The sequence below is a fragment of the Amaranthus tricolor genome, chromosome 9 (assembly GCF_026212465.1).
Source record: "Amaranthus tricolor cultivar Red isolate AtriRed21 chromosome 9, ASM2621246v1, whole genome shotgun sequence".
Taxonomy (NCBI): Eukaryota; Viridiplantae; Streptophyta; class Magnoliopsida; order Caryophyllales; family Amaranthaceae; genus Amaranthus; species Amaranthus tricolor.
The window spans coordinates 20,598,363-20,614,460 of record NC_080055.1 but is presented as its reverse complement, the minus strand read 5'-3'; the positions used below and the strand labels follow the sequence as shown (position 1 = coordinate 20,614,460).

Below are 16,098 nucleotides of genomic sequence, written 5' to 3'. Positions count from 1 at the left end.
TGATTTTGTCACTTGCTTTGTTTCTACAAATGCATCAGGTAATCTGTTTTCAATATATTGATTATGGACAATTTTTCTAACTTCTTGTTCAGAAGCATTCGTTTTTGGATCATATATTTTCAAATGCATTGCATTCCATGTGAAATCTATTTCCTTCTTATTTGGGTCCACTTTCTCTCCTTCTAAGGATGGGAATATTGTCTCATTAAAATGACAATCTGCAAATCTAGCATTAAATAAATCACCAGTCATTGGTTCTAAATATTTGATAATTGATGGGCATTCAAATCCAACATAAATTCTCATCCTTCTTTGTGGATCCATTTTTGTACGTTGGGGTGGCGCAATAGGGACATATACTGCACATCCAAATATTTTCAAGTGTGATATATTTGGTTCTCGACCATGCACTAATTGTTGTGTTGAATATTTGTGATAAGCACTTGGTCTCAATCTTATCAATGACGATGCATGTATTATTGCATGTCCCCACGCAGATGATGGCAATTTCGACCTCATTAATAATGGTCTTGCTATTAATTGGAGTCTTTTAATCAATGATTCAGCCAAACCATTTTGAGTATGAACATGAGCTACTGGATGTTCTACGTCAATTCCAATTGACGTGCAATAATCATTAAAAGTTTGAGATGTAAATTCTCCAGCATTGTCAAGCCTTATTCACTTAATTGTATAATCTGGAAATTGATTTCTCAATCGAATGATTTGAGCAAGTAATTTCGCAAATGCCACATTTCTAGTTTGTAGGAGACTTACATGTGACCATCGTGTTGAGGCATCAATCAATACCATAAAATATCTAAATGGCCCAGAAGCAAGATTCATTGACCCACATATATCTCCATGAATTCTTTCTAGAAATTTAGGAGTTTCAGTAGCAATTTTATTTAAAGATGGTCTGATTATCAATTTGCCTTGTGAGCATGCAGAACATGATAATTCATTTGGTTGTGAAATTCTCATTTTCTTCATTGGATGCCCAATTGAATTTTCAATAATTTTTCGCATCATTCCCACACCAGGATGACCCAATCAGTCATGCCATAAATTTATCATTTCTTTATTATCTAACTTCTAATTAGACACCATGTTTCTCTCAACCGGTTTTATATTAATGCGATATAATCCCGATGAGTATGCTGGTAATTTTCATGAATGCTTTTCTTGCCGCATTTTTCAGATGTGATGCATAAATATTCAATATGATTTTCGGTCATTGTTTCTAAATGATAACCATTTTGGCGTACATCTTTGAAACTTATGAGATTTCGTCGAGATTTACTCGAATATAAAGCATCATTAATTGCTAGCTTTGTCCCATTAGGAAGTATTATTTGAGCTTTTCCATATCCCTCTATTAGTGTAGTGGTTCCAGAGATTGTGGTGACATCTGCTTTCACCATCTTCGACTCAGAAAAGTATTCTTTGTGCTTTAGAATAGTGTGAGTTGTTCCACTATCTAGGAGGCATTGATATTTGACTCTATTTTCAAACTGATCCATATATTCATATTTAATAAATAGATAGTTAAAATAAAACTTCATTAACATAAGGTGATATCAATACATAAAAAGGAGATTGCATATAAAAAGAAATACAACTAAATAAGCACCACAACATTGTTAAGAAAAATTCAAATATCTTCGTCATATTCTTTATCATTTTCATCGCTATCTAACTAGAAGTCTGAAAGGTCAAGATTAGGCATTGACGTGCTTGCTTTATTATAAGGATCGACATTAGGCATTGAGGTGCTTGCTTCATTAAAGTTTGCTTCCACACCTTTTCCCTTTTTCTTTTGGGAAGCTAGATACAGCTCCACCAAATGTTTGGCAGTACGACATGTACGTGCCCAATGCCCCGTCATGCCACATTTGTAACAAATACTTTGTTTTCCTTCTTGATGGCTATTTTTATTGTGATAACCAACTTGTTTTCCTCTTCGAGAATTATTATTGTAATGACCATTTTGATAATTTTGGGGAAAGTGGCATCTGCCAAATCCTTGAACCTTTCTACCATGTCCATTAAAATTTCCACGACCTTGTCCTCGTCCTCTTCCTCGGAAATTTCCGCGTCCTCTACCACGGTTATTATAATTTCCACGATCTTTATTTTCAACAGCATGTGCTTCAGGCACATGTGTTTTAGTAGGATGTGTCTCACGGATAGCTTGAGATCCAATAGGTCTCATATTATGATTTTTCCAGACAAGATCATTATGCTGTTCAGCTAGTGAGGGTACTACACTCAGATCTGAATATCTTTTGAAATTTCTTTCTCTATATTGTTGTTGCAGAATAATGTTTGAGTGAAAAGTAGATAATATGAGTTCAATCATTTCTGCATCAGTCACCGGGTGCTCACAATATTTCAACATTGATGCAATTCGGTATAATGTTGAATTGTACTCACTGAGAGTCTTAAAATCAAAAAATCTTAAATTCCTCCACTCATGGCTAGCTTGTGGAAGAAGCACCCTTTTGTGGTGATCAAATCTTTCAACAAGAAAGTCCCACAATGTTTTGGGATCTTTTATAAATAAATATTCAGATTTAAGGCTATCATGAATATGATGCCTCAAGAGGACTAAGGATTTTGGTAGCTTGAGTTCCATCTATTGGATCCTTTTCTTTTACTTCCAATACAGTATGTTCAAGTCCTTGAGCTTCTAAGTTCATGATGGCATCTTCTTTCCATTCTAATAATTTTTGTCTAGTTAAGTCTAATATGTTGAATAATATTTTGGTAATTTCTGTCATACTTGCTACATAATATATAATTGTTTTGTAAGTATATAACAATGCAATAATTCTTATATTTTCATAATAATAAACCATTAGAAAAATTATGATGTTTTAATTTCATAATCTTCTCCCCCTTGGTTTATTGTTATGAATTTGTTGTAGAAAATAAATTTAGGAATAAATCAAGAACAAGAGGAATGATAATAATAATAATAACAAGGAGAAGAAAGAAAAAAAATTAAAGACAATAAATTCTAAAGAGGGCAAAAAAAATAGCATTTACATAATATATTAGTATAATTTATCATACAAAATGCACTAACAAACAAAAGAAAATATGACAAAAAAAATCATGTGCATTTTGTACTTTCTTCTTCTTCAAAATAAATTATTTCTCCATAATTATTATAATTCCTAATGCTACAAGAAGGATCACCAAACCTATACTTAAGGAGATATATAATTTGAGTCTGACCAAATTTTCTTCAAATCTAAAAGTATGGGAAGAGGAAGAAGATGGATTGTTTTTGTGATGGTGGTACATTGCCGGTGGAAGGAAGAAGGAGAAGGGTTTTTGATGTAAAGAGTAAAGTTGAAAGGATTAGAGGTATGAGGTAAAAAAAATTGGGGTAATCCGATTTTATAGAGGGTTATCCCAAATTGTACAATATACCGTATTATTTATGTATACTTAAAAGAAATACGTAAATTAAAAGGTAAATAAAAAATGCACATGGATATAATTGCAAATATTGCAAATAAAAAATGCACATATAAATATACGAGAATAAAAATAATACTAACCGTCCATTTAGGCGGTAAAGGTAAAACAATTAACCAGCCATATAGGCGGTTTAAAGAATAACAAAAGAAATAAATAATACTAACCATCCATTTAGGCGGTAAAAAAGAAAAAAGTTAACCAGCCATATAGGCGGTATAAAATAAAACAATAACAAAAGCAATAAAGTGTCCTTGTCATCCGTAAAGGTGACGTATTGTCCAATAAATTATTTTATGGATCATTTAAATTTATCTTGCAACGTTTAGTATTTGTTTTTCCCTCATCATCTTTGGTTCTTTTATTACTTGGTGAGGGTTTATTTTCAGTTGTTATTGTTGGGGCATTATTAGTTGGTTGTGTTGATGAATTATTTGTTGGTCGTACCGATGGAATATTAGTCGGTGGAACTAGTGGATTATTAGTTGGTCGTACATGTGAATTACGAGTTGGTGGTACTAGTGGACCATTAGTATTATTGGGATTATTATGTCGGAGCTGATCTAAATCAGTCCTTGCTGGGTTTGTAGTGAAGGGTATGGAATTATGCTCAATTATAAAATATAAAAATGTGTTAGAAACACCTTGGATGATGATGTTAACACCATTTGATTGTTAGTCCATTTGTGGGTACCGATGGAGAAAAAAAATGCTTAATTAGGTTTTTAAAGATATTACCTTCTTGATTATTAAGGGTAGAGCTGGTGCTGATAACGTGTTAAAACTTAGAGAGATAAGGAGGAAGTAGAATGAGTAAAAGTTAGAAGACAAAGATGTTTTACTCATTGGTGTAGTTTTTACAATGGTGAACTTTCATATTTATAGGCAAGTTCATCCACAATTACATTGAATGCATTTACATTAGGGTAAATTCATTAATTACCTTTCACACTATATTCATTAATTACCTTTCATACTATATTTCAACAATTTTCATATTTTTTATTTTTTTCTTGTGAATTGACAATTTCAGTTTTTAAATATCCTACAGCGTAGAGCTCCTAAATCCTATCCGTTACTGCATAAAATAAAACAAACTCACCCTACACGTTAAATAACAAAAATACAAAATAGTTTACACGGTTCTTCTGAGTGAGGAATAACAAATTTCTTTGCCAACTTAAAAGTACAAGTTTTTGTAATTCAACTACAATATCTTATTCTAGCAAACACTAAAAAAATTAATCAATATTAGTTTTTTTGCCCCATTTGTTTTTACTACGAAGATTATAAGATTAGTTATACTGAGTTAAAATGGTGGAGTATTTAGTAATAGAAGAAAAAATATAACGAGTTTAACTGGTTAAATGGTAGAGTCATTTTTAAAAATATAAATAATAAATAATGCAAATTCATTGGAACAGATTTAAATAAAAATGAAAAAAATTCATCAAAACGATGAATAAGCACTATTAACTTGAAATGGATTTCATAAAGATGTTGGTCAACGCAGATCATGTAACTTTAATTCGACCTTTTTTAAATTTGTGTGTTTTTAATTTTGTTCATATTTTAGTATCATGTCAATGTTTTATTGTCATGACAAGATATTTCTAATAACTTTCATAAATTAAGCCTATATTTTGTTGATGAAACCATAAAGAATATAAGTGGTATATATTATCCATTTTAATATGGAAAATCATATAAAAATTTATATTATATGAATAAAATGCAAACTCATAACTCGTTAAATTCAGCTTATAAATTCGATAACAACGAACCATGAAAATAAATTTGAATAGCTCAACTAAGTCATAATGTGATCAAAATAATCCAATTTATAACTCGAATAATCGATTTGACAGTTTGTAGCATATAAAGTAATCATAAGTGATAACTTATAAGTCATACGATATTAGGCATAATCTTGCAATCAAATGACTTTTCAAAGTATGCAATTGAATTTTGTGGACTGTCGTGCAAGTTGCAAGAAGATTTTATGCACTACCGTTGAATTGTCAAAAACGTACTACAACGACAAATTCTCATAACATGGATTAATGTATATTTATAATTTTAAAATAATTAATTATAAACTTTAAACTATTAATTTTAATATTAAAATAATTAATTATAATCTTAAAATAAAATATTAAAATAACCATTTAAAATCTTAACGCAATTACTTACAATTTTAAAATAATCAATTTGAAAAATAAACTGATTATATGAGCTTGTATACTAGTGAAATCCTCCCATACAAACAAGACTTGTTGATTACAAAGAGAAGATTGTTGATTTTTAAGAAAAACGTGAATAATGATAATAAATAAAGTAAAAGAATGAATTGTATAGATGAAATTAAAAAATAATTAAATGTATAAATGTTATAAAAAAATAATTATAATTCAAAAATAAAATAAAATAATACAAATTAAATGAAAGTTTTATCCGATCTGACTATTATAAATAGTCTCCCTACTCATTTATCTTATCAACTCCAAGCTCATAACAATGGCTTCCTTCACAAACAACTCTCTAAAAACAACAATATCCATCATCACCCTCCTTTCCCTTCTCAATTTCCGCCATGCCGCCGCCGTAAAAGGAGGCTATTGGTTCCCAGGCACATCCATAACCTCATCAAACATAGACTCCACCCTTTTTACTCACCTCTTCTGCGCATTTGCAGACCTCAACACCCAAACAAATCAAATCACACTCCCTTCAGAATGCGCCTCATTTCCCAAAACAGTCAAACAAAAAAACCCATCAGTCAAAACCCTTCTCTCCATTGGAGGAGGAAGTGCAAAATCATCAGATTTCAACACCATGGCTAGTCAACCTTCTTCAAGAAAAACCTTCATTGATTCCACCATAACCCAAGCTTTAGCAAATGGGTATGACGGATTAGACCTAGATTGGGAACAACAATCCGAAATCGATGAAATGAACAATCTGGGTACTCTTCTAAATGAATGGAGATCCGCCATTAAAGCAAGATCCCCATCTCTGTTATTAACCGCAGCCCTCCATTACAGCCCAGATGCAAACTCAGTAGCCAAATTCCCAGCCCAATCAATAACCCTAAATCTAGATTTTGTTAATGTAATGGCGTATGATTTCTACGCACCAGCGTGGTCCCCACAACCGATTGTAACCCGGCCCCACGCAAATCTCCGTGACCCCACCAACAGTCAAGTAAGTGGAAGTAATGGGATTAGTAAATGGATTAGTGCAGGGGTTCCTGCTAATAAGCTTGTTTTGGGTTTTCCATATTATGGGTATGCTTGGAAATTGAGTAATGCTAATAATAATGGTATATTGGCACCTTCTACTGGTGGGGATACTTCTATTGGGGGTGGAACACCTAGTTATCAGCAGATTAGAAGTTTTATTAGTCAAAAGGGTGCTATTGTTAAGTATGATGCTAATTATGTTACCAATTATTGTTATTTTGGGACTACTTGGATTGCTTATGATGATTTACAGACTATCTCTGCTAAGGTTATGTATGCTAAAAATAGTGGTTTACTTGGGTATTTTACTTGGAATGTTGTTCAAGATAATAATTGGGCTCTTTCTAAACAAGGTATCTCTCCACTCTCCACCATTTACTTGCTACTAGGCCCTAGCTTAAATTTTTAAACTAATTTTGACTTAGTTCACAACAAAAGTAGGTAATTTTTTTAAAAAATAGTAATAAATTATAAGGGTGAACGAATTGTATGGATAAAATTAAAAGAGATTTAAAGATGTATAAATGAGATTAAAAGAATGTAATGTGTCGTGATCCTAAAATAAAAATAATGCTAATTAAGTGAGACGAATCAAAATGAAAAATAATGCAAATTCAATAGACTGTGAGGAGTAATGTGTAGTCTTTTCATTTAAACAATTAAATTATGTGATGTAAATAGAAAAGGATAAGCTTAAGATGGATACACATAAATAAAGTAGGTATCCACTTTGATATCTTAAGTAACTAACTCGTTCAAAAGTTTAAGATGATAGTTGAGATTCATGATAGGTTTACACAAATTCTCAAATTAAAAATTTCACGGTAAAATCATCTTTATTAGACTGATCTAATGTAGACTTATTGTTTTAAAATGATTAGAGAATTAAATGAGCTAATTATATAGATTCGTCTTATGATGAGACGATATTATACAAGATTTAATGTATATTTTATAATCTTACACGCCTGTTTAGAGACCTTTGGCTTTTAATACCATTTGAAGAGTCCTTCCTTCACATAATAGTTAATGGTAAAAAAAATGATTGGGTTTTTAAGAGTTAATTAATCTTACTTTATTTTGGTACATGACTGTTACAGCTTCACAGACATGGGGAGCATAAATGACCTACAATCAAGAAATAAAGGCATCAATCATCATATGATCAAATCAAGAATGTTTTAGGAATAAGTGGATTATAAAATGATAGAGTATACAATAAAGTTTAATCTTAACTTAATATACATGCAGTGTTTGTAGTAAATACAGTTATTGTAGATGAATACTGGCTCTTTTTTCGCTGGCGGGCGCCATGTACGACTACTGTTGAGTTGACTAATACTTCTATAAACTTACGAGTCGTAATGGTTGACGTCATAATAATAGCCGATTCATATTCATTTTAGTCATAATTCTATAAATCTATCTGTTATAATCTAAATATATTTCTACCGTTTTAATTTATTTGCAATACGCATTTAATGTAATAATTTAGTTATTAATATTTCTAATTAAAAACTAATTTTTGCAATACGAATCAAATACAATCTCACTTGACTATGTTTATTTTATAGATTAAAAATTAATTACAAATTAAAAGTGATGAATAAATAGTGTTATTTTTCTAATGTTGCAAGTAATTTGGAACAGAGGGAGTATATAAAAAAGAAAAAAACAGATTAATAACAAAAATCAGCCAAAATTTACCATGATTCACTAATAGAGCATTATTAGTTATGTCTACCCGGACACGGTGAACAAATAAAAAACGGAGAAAAACTAAGAAGAAATTTGAGAAAAAAAACAAGAGGAGTAAAATATTGAAGATAGGTGGTGACATGGACACTAGAAGAATAATAATAAGATAATAATAAATTTTGAAAAATGGTGAGTAACATGAGTACCCACATCAATTAAGTAATGAGTGGGTGTAACCACATATTTCATACATTCTGTTTTATTCACTACATAAAGAATTTGTAAAAAAATTAAAAATATTGTAATATTATTATTTCTAAAGCGATAAATATAAAAATAATAAGATACGAGATAGAAAAAAAAGTAAAAGTAAAAAAGACATTTACATAATTATATTTTACCATAAATAATAATGTTAAGTAATTAAAAATGATTAAATTGAAAATGCATAGTAAAAAGAAGTACAATAAAACGAGGAATTACTATTAAGTGATAGTAAGCCTATACGAGAAAAAGGCATAATCGGCCAAGCGATGACTTTCCAAAACATCAGATTTTAGTAGTGCGGTCGCTAGAAATGTTTGTACACAAGCGTTGAAATGTCAAAAGGGGTTTTCTACATTTGATTAATTTCTTCAAGTGCTACAATTCAACAATAATCCATATTTTGGCCCAATGATATCCATTCCACTACCCAAAATGCAAGGTGACTCTAAAGAACACTTAAATGGATTCCATCTATAACTTAAAACATTATCAGATCAAATATTGTTTTATTTATTTCAATATAAAAATTATTAATACTCCTTTCAATTCACTAGTAATGTCCCGTTTGTTTTTTGAACACTATTCATCTCTTACTTTTTATTTATATTTTATTATTAATCTATAAGTTAAAAGATAGTCAAGTCAGATCTTGTTTGATTCGTCTCAATGCACGGACTATTTATATTAACTTTTCATAATTTTTAATTATGCACAATTTGAAATATTAATAATTAAATAAATATATTAAATAGAATGCATAAAGTAAATGAGATATTTAATAAATTGGAGGAAGTATTAACTTTTTATAATTTTTATTATGTATAATTAAAGTAAAATATTAGGAATATTGAAAGTAATACGCATTAACTCTGATTCACATTTAAACCTGTCTGTAACCACCAATTATTTATTTTCTTATGCTTTGTATTAGTGCTTCAATTCAATAATGCACATTGACTCTAAACCGCACTTAAATAATTTAACTCTTGACCCCCTCCACATGATACTAGTATTATAAAAATATAAGGGTGCTCTCTTGAGAGACCGTCTTTTGTAAAGATGTTTCTCAAGGAGTCCAATCCATATCTGATAGTTTATTTGAAAAAAAAGCTACTACTTCAGAAAACTAAAGCGCGTGTATTGTGCTTGGGAATTGAAAACGTCTAATTATTAACTACCTATTCCAAAGCAATATATAACTTGAATTATGAATACATCAGTTTTTTCTTCTCCCTTTTACAACCTTTAACTGTATCCTCCTTCTGATGCTTGAATTCGATTGTGTTTTTTTTTTATTTTTAAATTAAGCTTCATCAAAGATGGAAAACACTAATGTTGAAGAAGACAACAATGTCTACTATTTGGGGAAGGTAATAAAAGCAATTGTGGTTTCTTCTGGTTTTTTCTTAAAATTTAAGGTTCATCAATGGTCATCAATGGTGGAAAACAGAAACAGTGATGTTGAAGAAGATAACTATGACTAATTTTTGGAGAATTGTAATAAAAGCATTTGTGGTTATAAATTCATATATTTGGGAATATAACCAAAATATAATTGTGAACATTTGACATAGGTTGATGTAGTTGGGAGTATAACATTGTGTAGTAACATTATATATTTGGGTTTATAACATAATATATTTGAAAGTATAACATAATATATTTGGGGTTATAACAACATATATTTAGTGTTATAACTACATATATTTAGGGTTATAACATAATATATTTGGTGTTAAAACAACATATATTTGGGGTTATAACATAATATATTTTGGGGCGATAACAACATATATTTAAGGTTATAACATAATATGTTTTGTATTATAAGAACATATATTTGTAGATATACCATAATATAATTGGTATTATAACTGTGAACATTTGATATTGATTGATGTAGATGAGAGTATAATATTGTAAAGTGTGGGTTATAACATTTTTAGTTGGTTTTATAACTTGATGTAGTGGGACTGTGCGAGTATAACAATGTTTAGTTGGGTTATAACATAGTTTAATTGTGATTATAACATTGTTTAGTTGGGGTATAACATTATATAGTTGGAATTATAACATTACTTTATAAATCCAAATATTATAACCTACACACAATTATAAACACAAATACATACTATTATAAACCCATATATACAATATTATAAATTCAAATACACAATATTATAAATTCAAATACACACTATTATGATTCCAACATAATCTCAAATATGAATACATAATAATACGACAGATATCACTATTATAAATCAAAACACACAATATTATAAATCCAAATACACAATATTATAATTCAAACTACTATAAGCCCTTTGCTTGAGTACTTAATCAACCACCTTTGATTGTTGAGAATTGTCATTTTGATTCTTAGAAGGAACCTTTTTGATCTTCTTTGCGAATACAGAAGCCAAGACAGCATCATCACTTATCTATTCCATTTTTAAACCCTAAAATCAAGAATAGGTAAAATCGAAAAACAAACAAATTTTAAATATTAAAATAGTAAACTACAAACTTTAATTAGGTTAAAACACCAACATACATTCCTTCTTTAGTCTCAATTTTATTGTCTTCTTCAATATCATCGTTTTCCACCATTGATGAAGCTTAAATAAAAAAATCACAGGATTGTAATTCCAATTAATATATAACACAGTTAACCCCAAAAAAATGAAAATAGAAGTTTTAAAAACGAAAATGGTGAAGATGAAGCACCAAATTTGACACCAAAATACAAAAATAGTGAAGATGATATGACAATGGTGAAGTTATTAAAATAAAACTCTTAATATATACATTTGATGAAAATCACAAATGGTAAAGACGAGAAAGAGAACTGAAGTACGATAATGAAAAAACCTGAGATCGAAAATTGAAAAGTTGAAAAAAAGAAACTAAAAGCAAGTGAAATTTAGAGGGATGTTGAAATGAAAGTTCAATGCTTTGGAAAAGTTCATTGGTTTTGTCACGCAAAAAATTTAAAAGGGAAACTTGAAAAGTTATATGAGAGTGTGAGATTTTTTTTTTTTTTTTTTAATAAAAAAAAAAATGAAATATGGGTCAAGTTAAAATATAAGCTTCTACGTTCTCAAACAAGACGGGCAAAAACCTTCTACTTATCCTAACTCCTCAACTCCATCCTTTATCTTCAACCAATGGCCTCTTTCACAAACAACACTCTTAAAACAACAATTATTTCCTTCTTCACCCTCCTTTCCCTTCTCCATATCCACCACACAACCGCCGTGAAAGGCGGTTATTGGTCGGAAGAAGACGCTATAACAGCACCCAACATAGACTCCACCCTTTTCACTCATCTCTTTTGCGCATTTGCAAACCTCAACACCCAAACCTATCAAATCACAGTACATCCAGAATGTTCCACATTTCCAAATATCATCAAACAAAAAAACCCATCCGTCAAAGCTCTTCTCTGTATAGGAGGAGGAAAAGCAAAATCATCAGATTACAACACCATGGCTAGTCAACCTTCTTCAAGAAAAACCTTCATCGATTCCACCATTAACCAAGCCATAGCTTATGGGTATGATGGTCTAGACCTAGACTGGGAACAACAGACCACGATCGAAGAAATGAACAACTATGGAGTCCTTCTTAAAGAATGGCGGGCCGCCATTAAAGCAAGATCGCTTCCTCTGTTACTAACAGCAGCAGTCCATTACATTCCTGATGCAAATTCAGTAGCAAGATTCCCAATCCAAGCCATAAGCCAGAATCTAGACTTTATCAATGTTATGGCGTATGATTTCTATGGTCCTGGGTGGGCCCCAAAACCTCTTGTAACCCGGCCCCACGCACCACTTCGAAACCCTAAAAGCCCAGTAAGTGGTAGTAATGGGATTAGTAAATGGATTAATGCTGGTGTTCCTGCTAAAATGTTGGTTTTAGGGATCCCATTTTATGGGTATGCTTGGAAACTGGAAAATGCTAATAACAATGGTATTTTAGCACCTTCAATTGGGGGAGATACTTCTTTTGGGGATGATGGAACACCTACATATAAGCAGATTAGGGATTTTATTAGTGAAAAGGGTGCTATTGTTAAATATAATTCTAGTTATGTTACTAATTATTGCTATTCTGGGACAACTTGGGTTGTATATGATGATTTACAGGCTATTTCTGGTAAGGTTGTGTACGTTAAGAATAGTGGTTTGCTTGGGTATTTTGCTTGGAATATTGTTCAAGATAGTAATTGGGCTCTTTCTAAACAAGGTATGTTCATTGTTCACCATTTACTTATTCCTAGATTCAATTTATGTGAATGTAACACTTAATGGCTTGTTTGATTGTTTCTATTTAATGGTGGAATTATAACCGAAAGTTACTGTAATTTTAGTAGTAAATGTTTTCACGAGTTAAAAGGTGATGCTTATTCAATTTCAATTATGTTAATTCTTTTGGATTTCAGTAGTTGTTACAGTTTCTGTAGCAACTATTGTTCATCAACTGATCTTATATGATATATGTTTCTTCATATATAATGTGAAACATAGTTAAGTGAGATATTATTTGATTCGCTTAATACATATTTTTATACTATTAACTTGTTAGAATTTTTATCATATGAAATTAAATTTATTTATAATTAAAAGCGTGCATTAGATAACGTGAAAAACAGAAGTGTAACGACTATTAAAAACCAGAGAAAATATTTTGTTTTAAAAAATCATTTCAATGTATTACCATTTAAAGATGAGCTATTTCGTCTCACTAGCGAACCACATAGGGGCCAACAGAGGCCCCAATCTACTTTCAAAGTCTATTTTTTATTCCCCATTACGTGCTAATAGAAAATTGTAAGAAAACAAAAAAAAATTTATGATCAAAAATTTCATCCCCAACCATTAATATCATTTAGTACCAACAATGAAACGAGTTATTTCGAAGTTAATCTTACATAACTTTAATGACTATTGCAGCTTCACAGACATGGGAAGCATAAGTAACTACTGAAAATTAGCAAGGAAGGCAGAAGGCATCACACTAATAAATCAACAATGTGAAGTATATATAAGTATCGAATCTCTGTATTATCATAAAGGGATAAAGGAAAATAATATGGAAAGAAGTTTAAATCCTAGCTAGTATTTGTGGAATGTATTGAAGAATAAGTTCTCATGCAAACCCCTACTAAGTTCTCATGTGGGTGTAATTAATTAGGATAAGAATATCATTTTTTTCAAACTTAAAATTTATTTTGATCAAATCATTGATTCTGATACCACATGTTAAATTAGGCTGGACTTATTGTTAATAACAGTATATAATTAGGAAAATATGAGGTATACGTACTTCATAAACCATTGAGATATTAACTCAAAACCATTTGACAGTGAAAGAAAGGAATTGAATGACTTATAATAAATGCATTACGTACCATCTCTAATTCATCAATCCGAAATAAATTATTCCAACATTTTTGTGCACTATTTTAGATATAATATAAATACAGAAAACTTAAACTCATTTGCGAGCACCGGCGAATTTAAGGGTGGGCCTGCCTATGCAAAAAGATGTAGAAACTGCAATAAAAAAAACCCGATTCTTATTTGTCGCCACCCTTTTTATTTTATCGCCACCCCCCTTCGAATGAAATTACGAATTTGACCCTGGACTTTAAAAATTTACAAAAGTGCCATTGGAGTTAATAACTTTTCATTTTCATTTTTTTTAATTTTTTTTATCTTTTTATTTATATTATTATTGTTATTATAATTATTATTATTTTTGTTATTATTATTATTATTATTATTATTATTATTATTATTATTATTATTATTATTATTATTAAACCACAATAATAATAATAATAATAATTACAAAAATAATAACAATTATAATAACAATAATAATAAAAATTTTTAAAAAAATAAACAATAAAAATTTTTTAAAAAAAAAAAAAAAAAACCAGTCGCACAGTTGAGTCGCAAGTTCTGTGCGACTGGTTTTTTTTTTTTTTAATTTTTTTTTTTTTTTTGAATTTCGACTTATAAAATTTCTTTTGTTTAATTAATTCATTTTTTAAGTTACTTTTATTTAAAAAATAATAATAATAATAATAATAATAATAATAATAATAATAATAACATTTAAAAATATAAATTAAATATAATAATTAAAACAAAAATAATAATTTAATAATAACAATAATAACAACCACAATAATAATAATAATAATAATAATAATAATAATAATTATTATTATTATTATTATTATAATAATAATTATAATAATAATAATAATAATAATAATAATAATAATAATAATAATATTAACAAAAATAATTATAATTATGATAACAATAATAATAAAAATTTTATAACAAAAAAAAAGAAAAAAAATAAAAAAATTAAAAAAACCAGTCGCACGTTCTGTGCGACTGGTTTTTTTTTAATTTTTTTTTTAATTTTTATTATTATTGTTATTATAATTATTATTATTTTTGTTATTATTATTATTATTATTATTATTATTATTGTTATTATTATTATTATTATTATTGTGGTTGTTATTATTATTATTATTAAATTATTATTTTTGTTTTAATTATTATATTTAATTTATATTTTTAAATGTTATTATTATTATTATTATTATTATTATTATTATTATTATTATTATTATTATTTAAATAAAAGTAACTTAAAAAATGAATTAATTAAACAAAAGAAATTTTATAAGTCGAAATTAAAAAAAAATTAAAAAAAAAAAAAAACTAGTCGCACAGAACGTGCGACTGGTTTTTTTTTTTTTTTTTTTTTAAATTTTAATTTTTAAAAAATTTTTTTTAAAATTTTTTTATTATTATTGTTATTATAATTATAATTATTATTGTTATTATTATTATTATTATTATTATTATTATTATTATTATTATTATTATTATTATTATTATTATTATTATTATACTAATCAATAAAATATACTAATAAAGAAATAATTTGTGACACGTGTCGCACTCTCATTAAAAATTTTCCCGCTCTTTTTTATTACTGACATAGAAAATTTTGATATTTGACTTGATATTTAAGGAAATGGTTAACTCATTAAAACATGTAGTATTTGTTGATTGACTATAAATGCATCAATAATCAATAAAATATCAATAAAATATACTAATAAAGAAATATTTTGTGACACGTGTCGCACTCTCATTAAAAAATTTTCCCGCTCTTTTTTATTACTGACATAGAAAATTTTGATATTTGAATTGATATTTAAGAAAATAGTTAACTCATTAAAACATGTAATATTTGTTGATTGACTATAAATGCATGTGATCTAATGATATACTATATTTAATTATATAAATATATAATTTTTTCATCCCAAATCTGAGAGAAAATTAAAGTTTGCTTTAGT

General features: G+C 28.5%; 2 protein-coding genes across 2 annotated transcripts; both read left to right on the top strand.

Annotated features, from left to right (window-relative positions):
* Nucleotides 1–5,974: 5,974 nt before the first annotated feature.
* LOC130824647 (class V chitinase-like) lies at nucleotides 5,975–8,195 on the top strand. The gene is made up of 2 exons (XM_057689734.1): nucleotides 5,975–7,084; nucleotides 7,832–8,195. Exons 1-2 carry the CDS (start codon nucleotides 6,007–6,009, stop codon nucleotides 7,852–7,854), a joined length of 1,101 nt encoding a protein of 366 aa, XP_057545717.1. The 5' UTR covers nucleotides 5,975–6,006; the 3' UTR covers nucleotides 7,855–8,195.
* A 1,205-nt stretch (nucleotides 8,196–9,400) lies between these two features.
* On the top strand, nucleotides 9,401–14,322 carry LOC130824646 (class V chitinase-like). Its single transcript, XM_057689732.1, has 2 exons — nucleotides 9,401–12,947; nucleotides 13,655–14,322. The coding sequence occupies exons 1-2, from the start codon at nucleotides 11,867–11,869 to the stop codon at nucleotides 13,675–13,677; spliced, it is 1,104 nt and encodes a 367-aa protein (XP_057545715.1). The 5' UTR covers nucleotides 9,401–11,866; the 3' UTR covers nucleotides 13,678–14,322.
* Nucleotides 14,323–16,098: the final 1,776 nt, after the last annotated feature.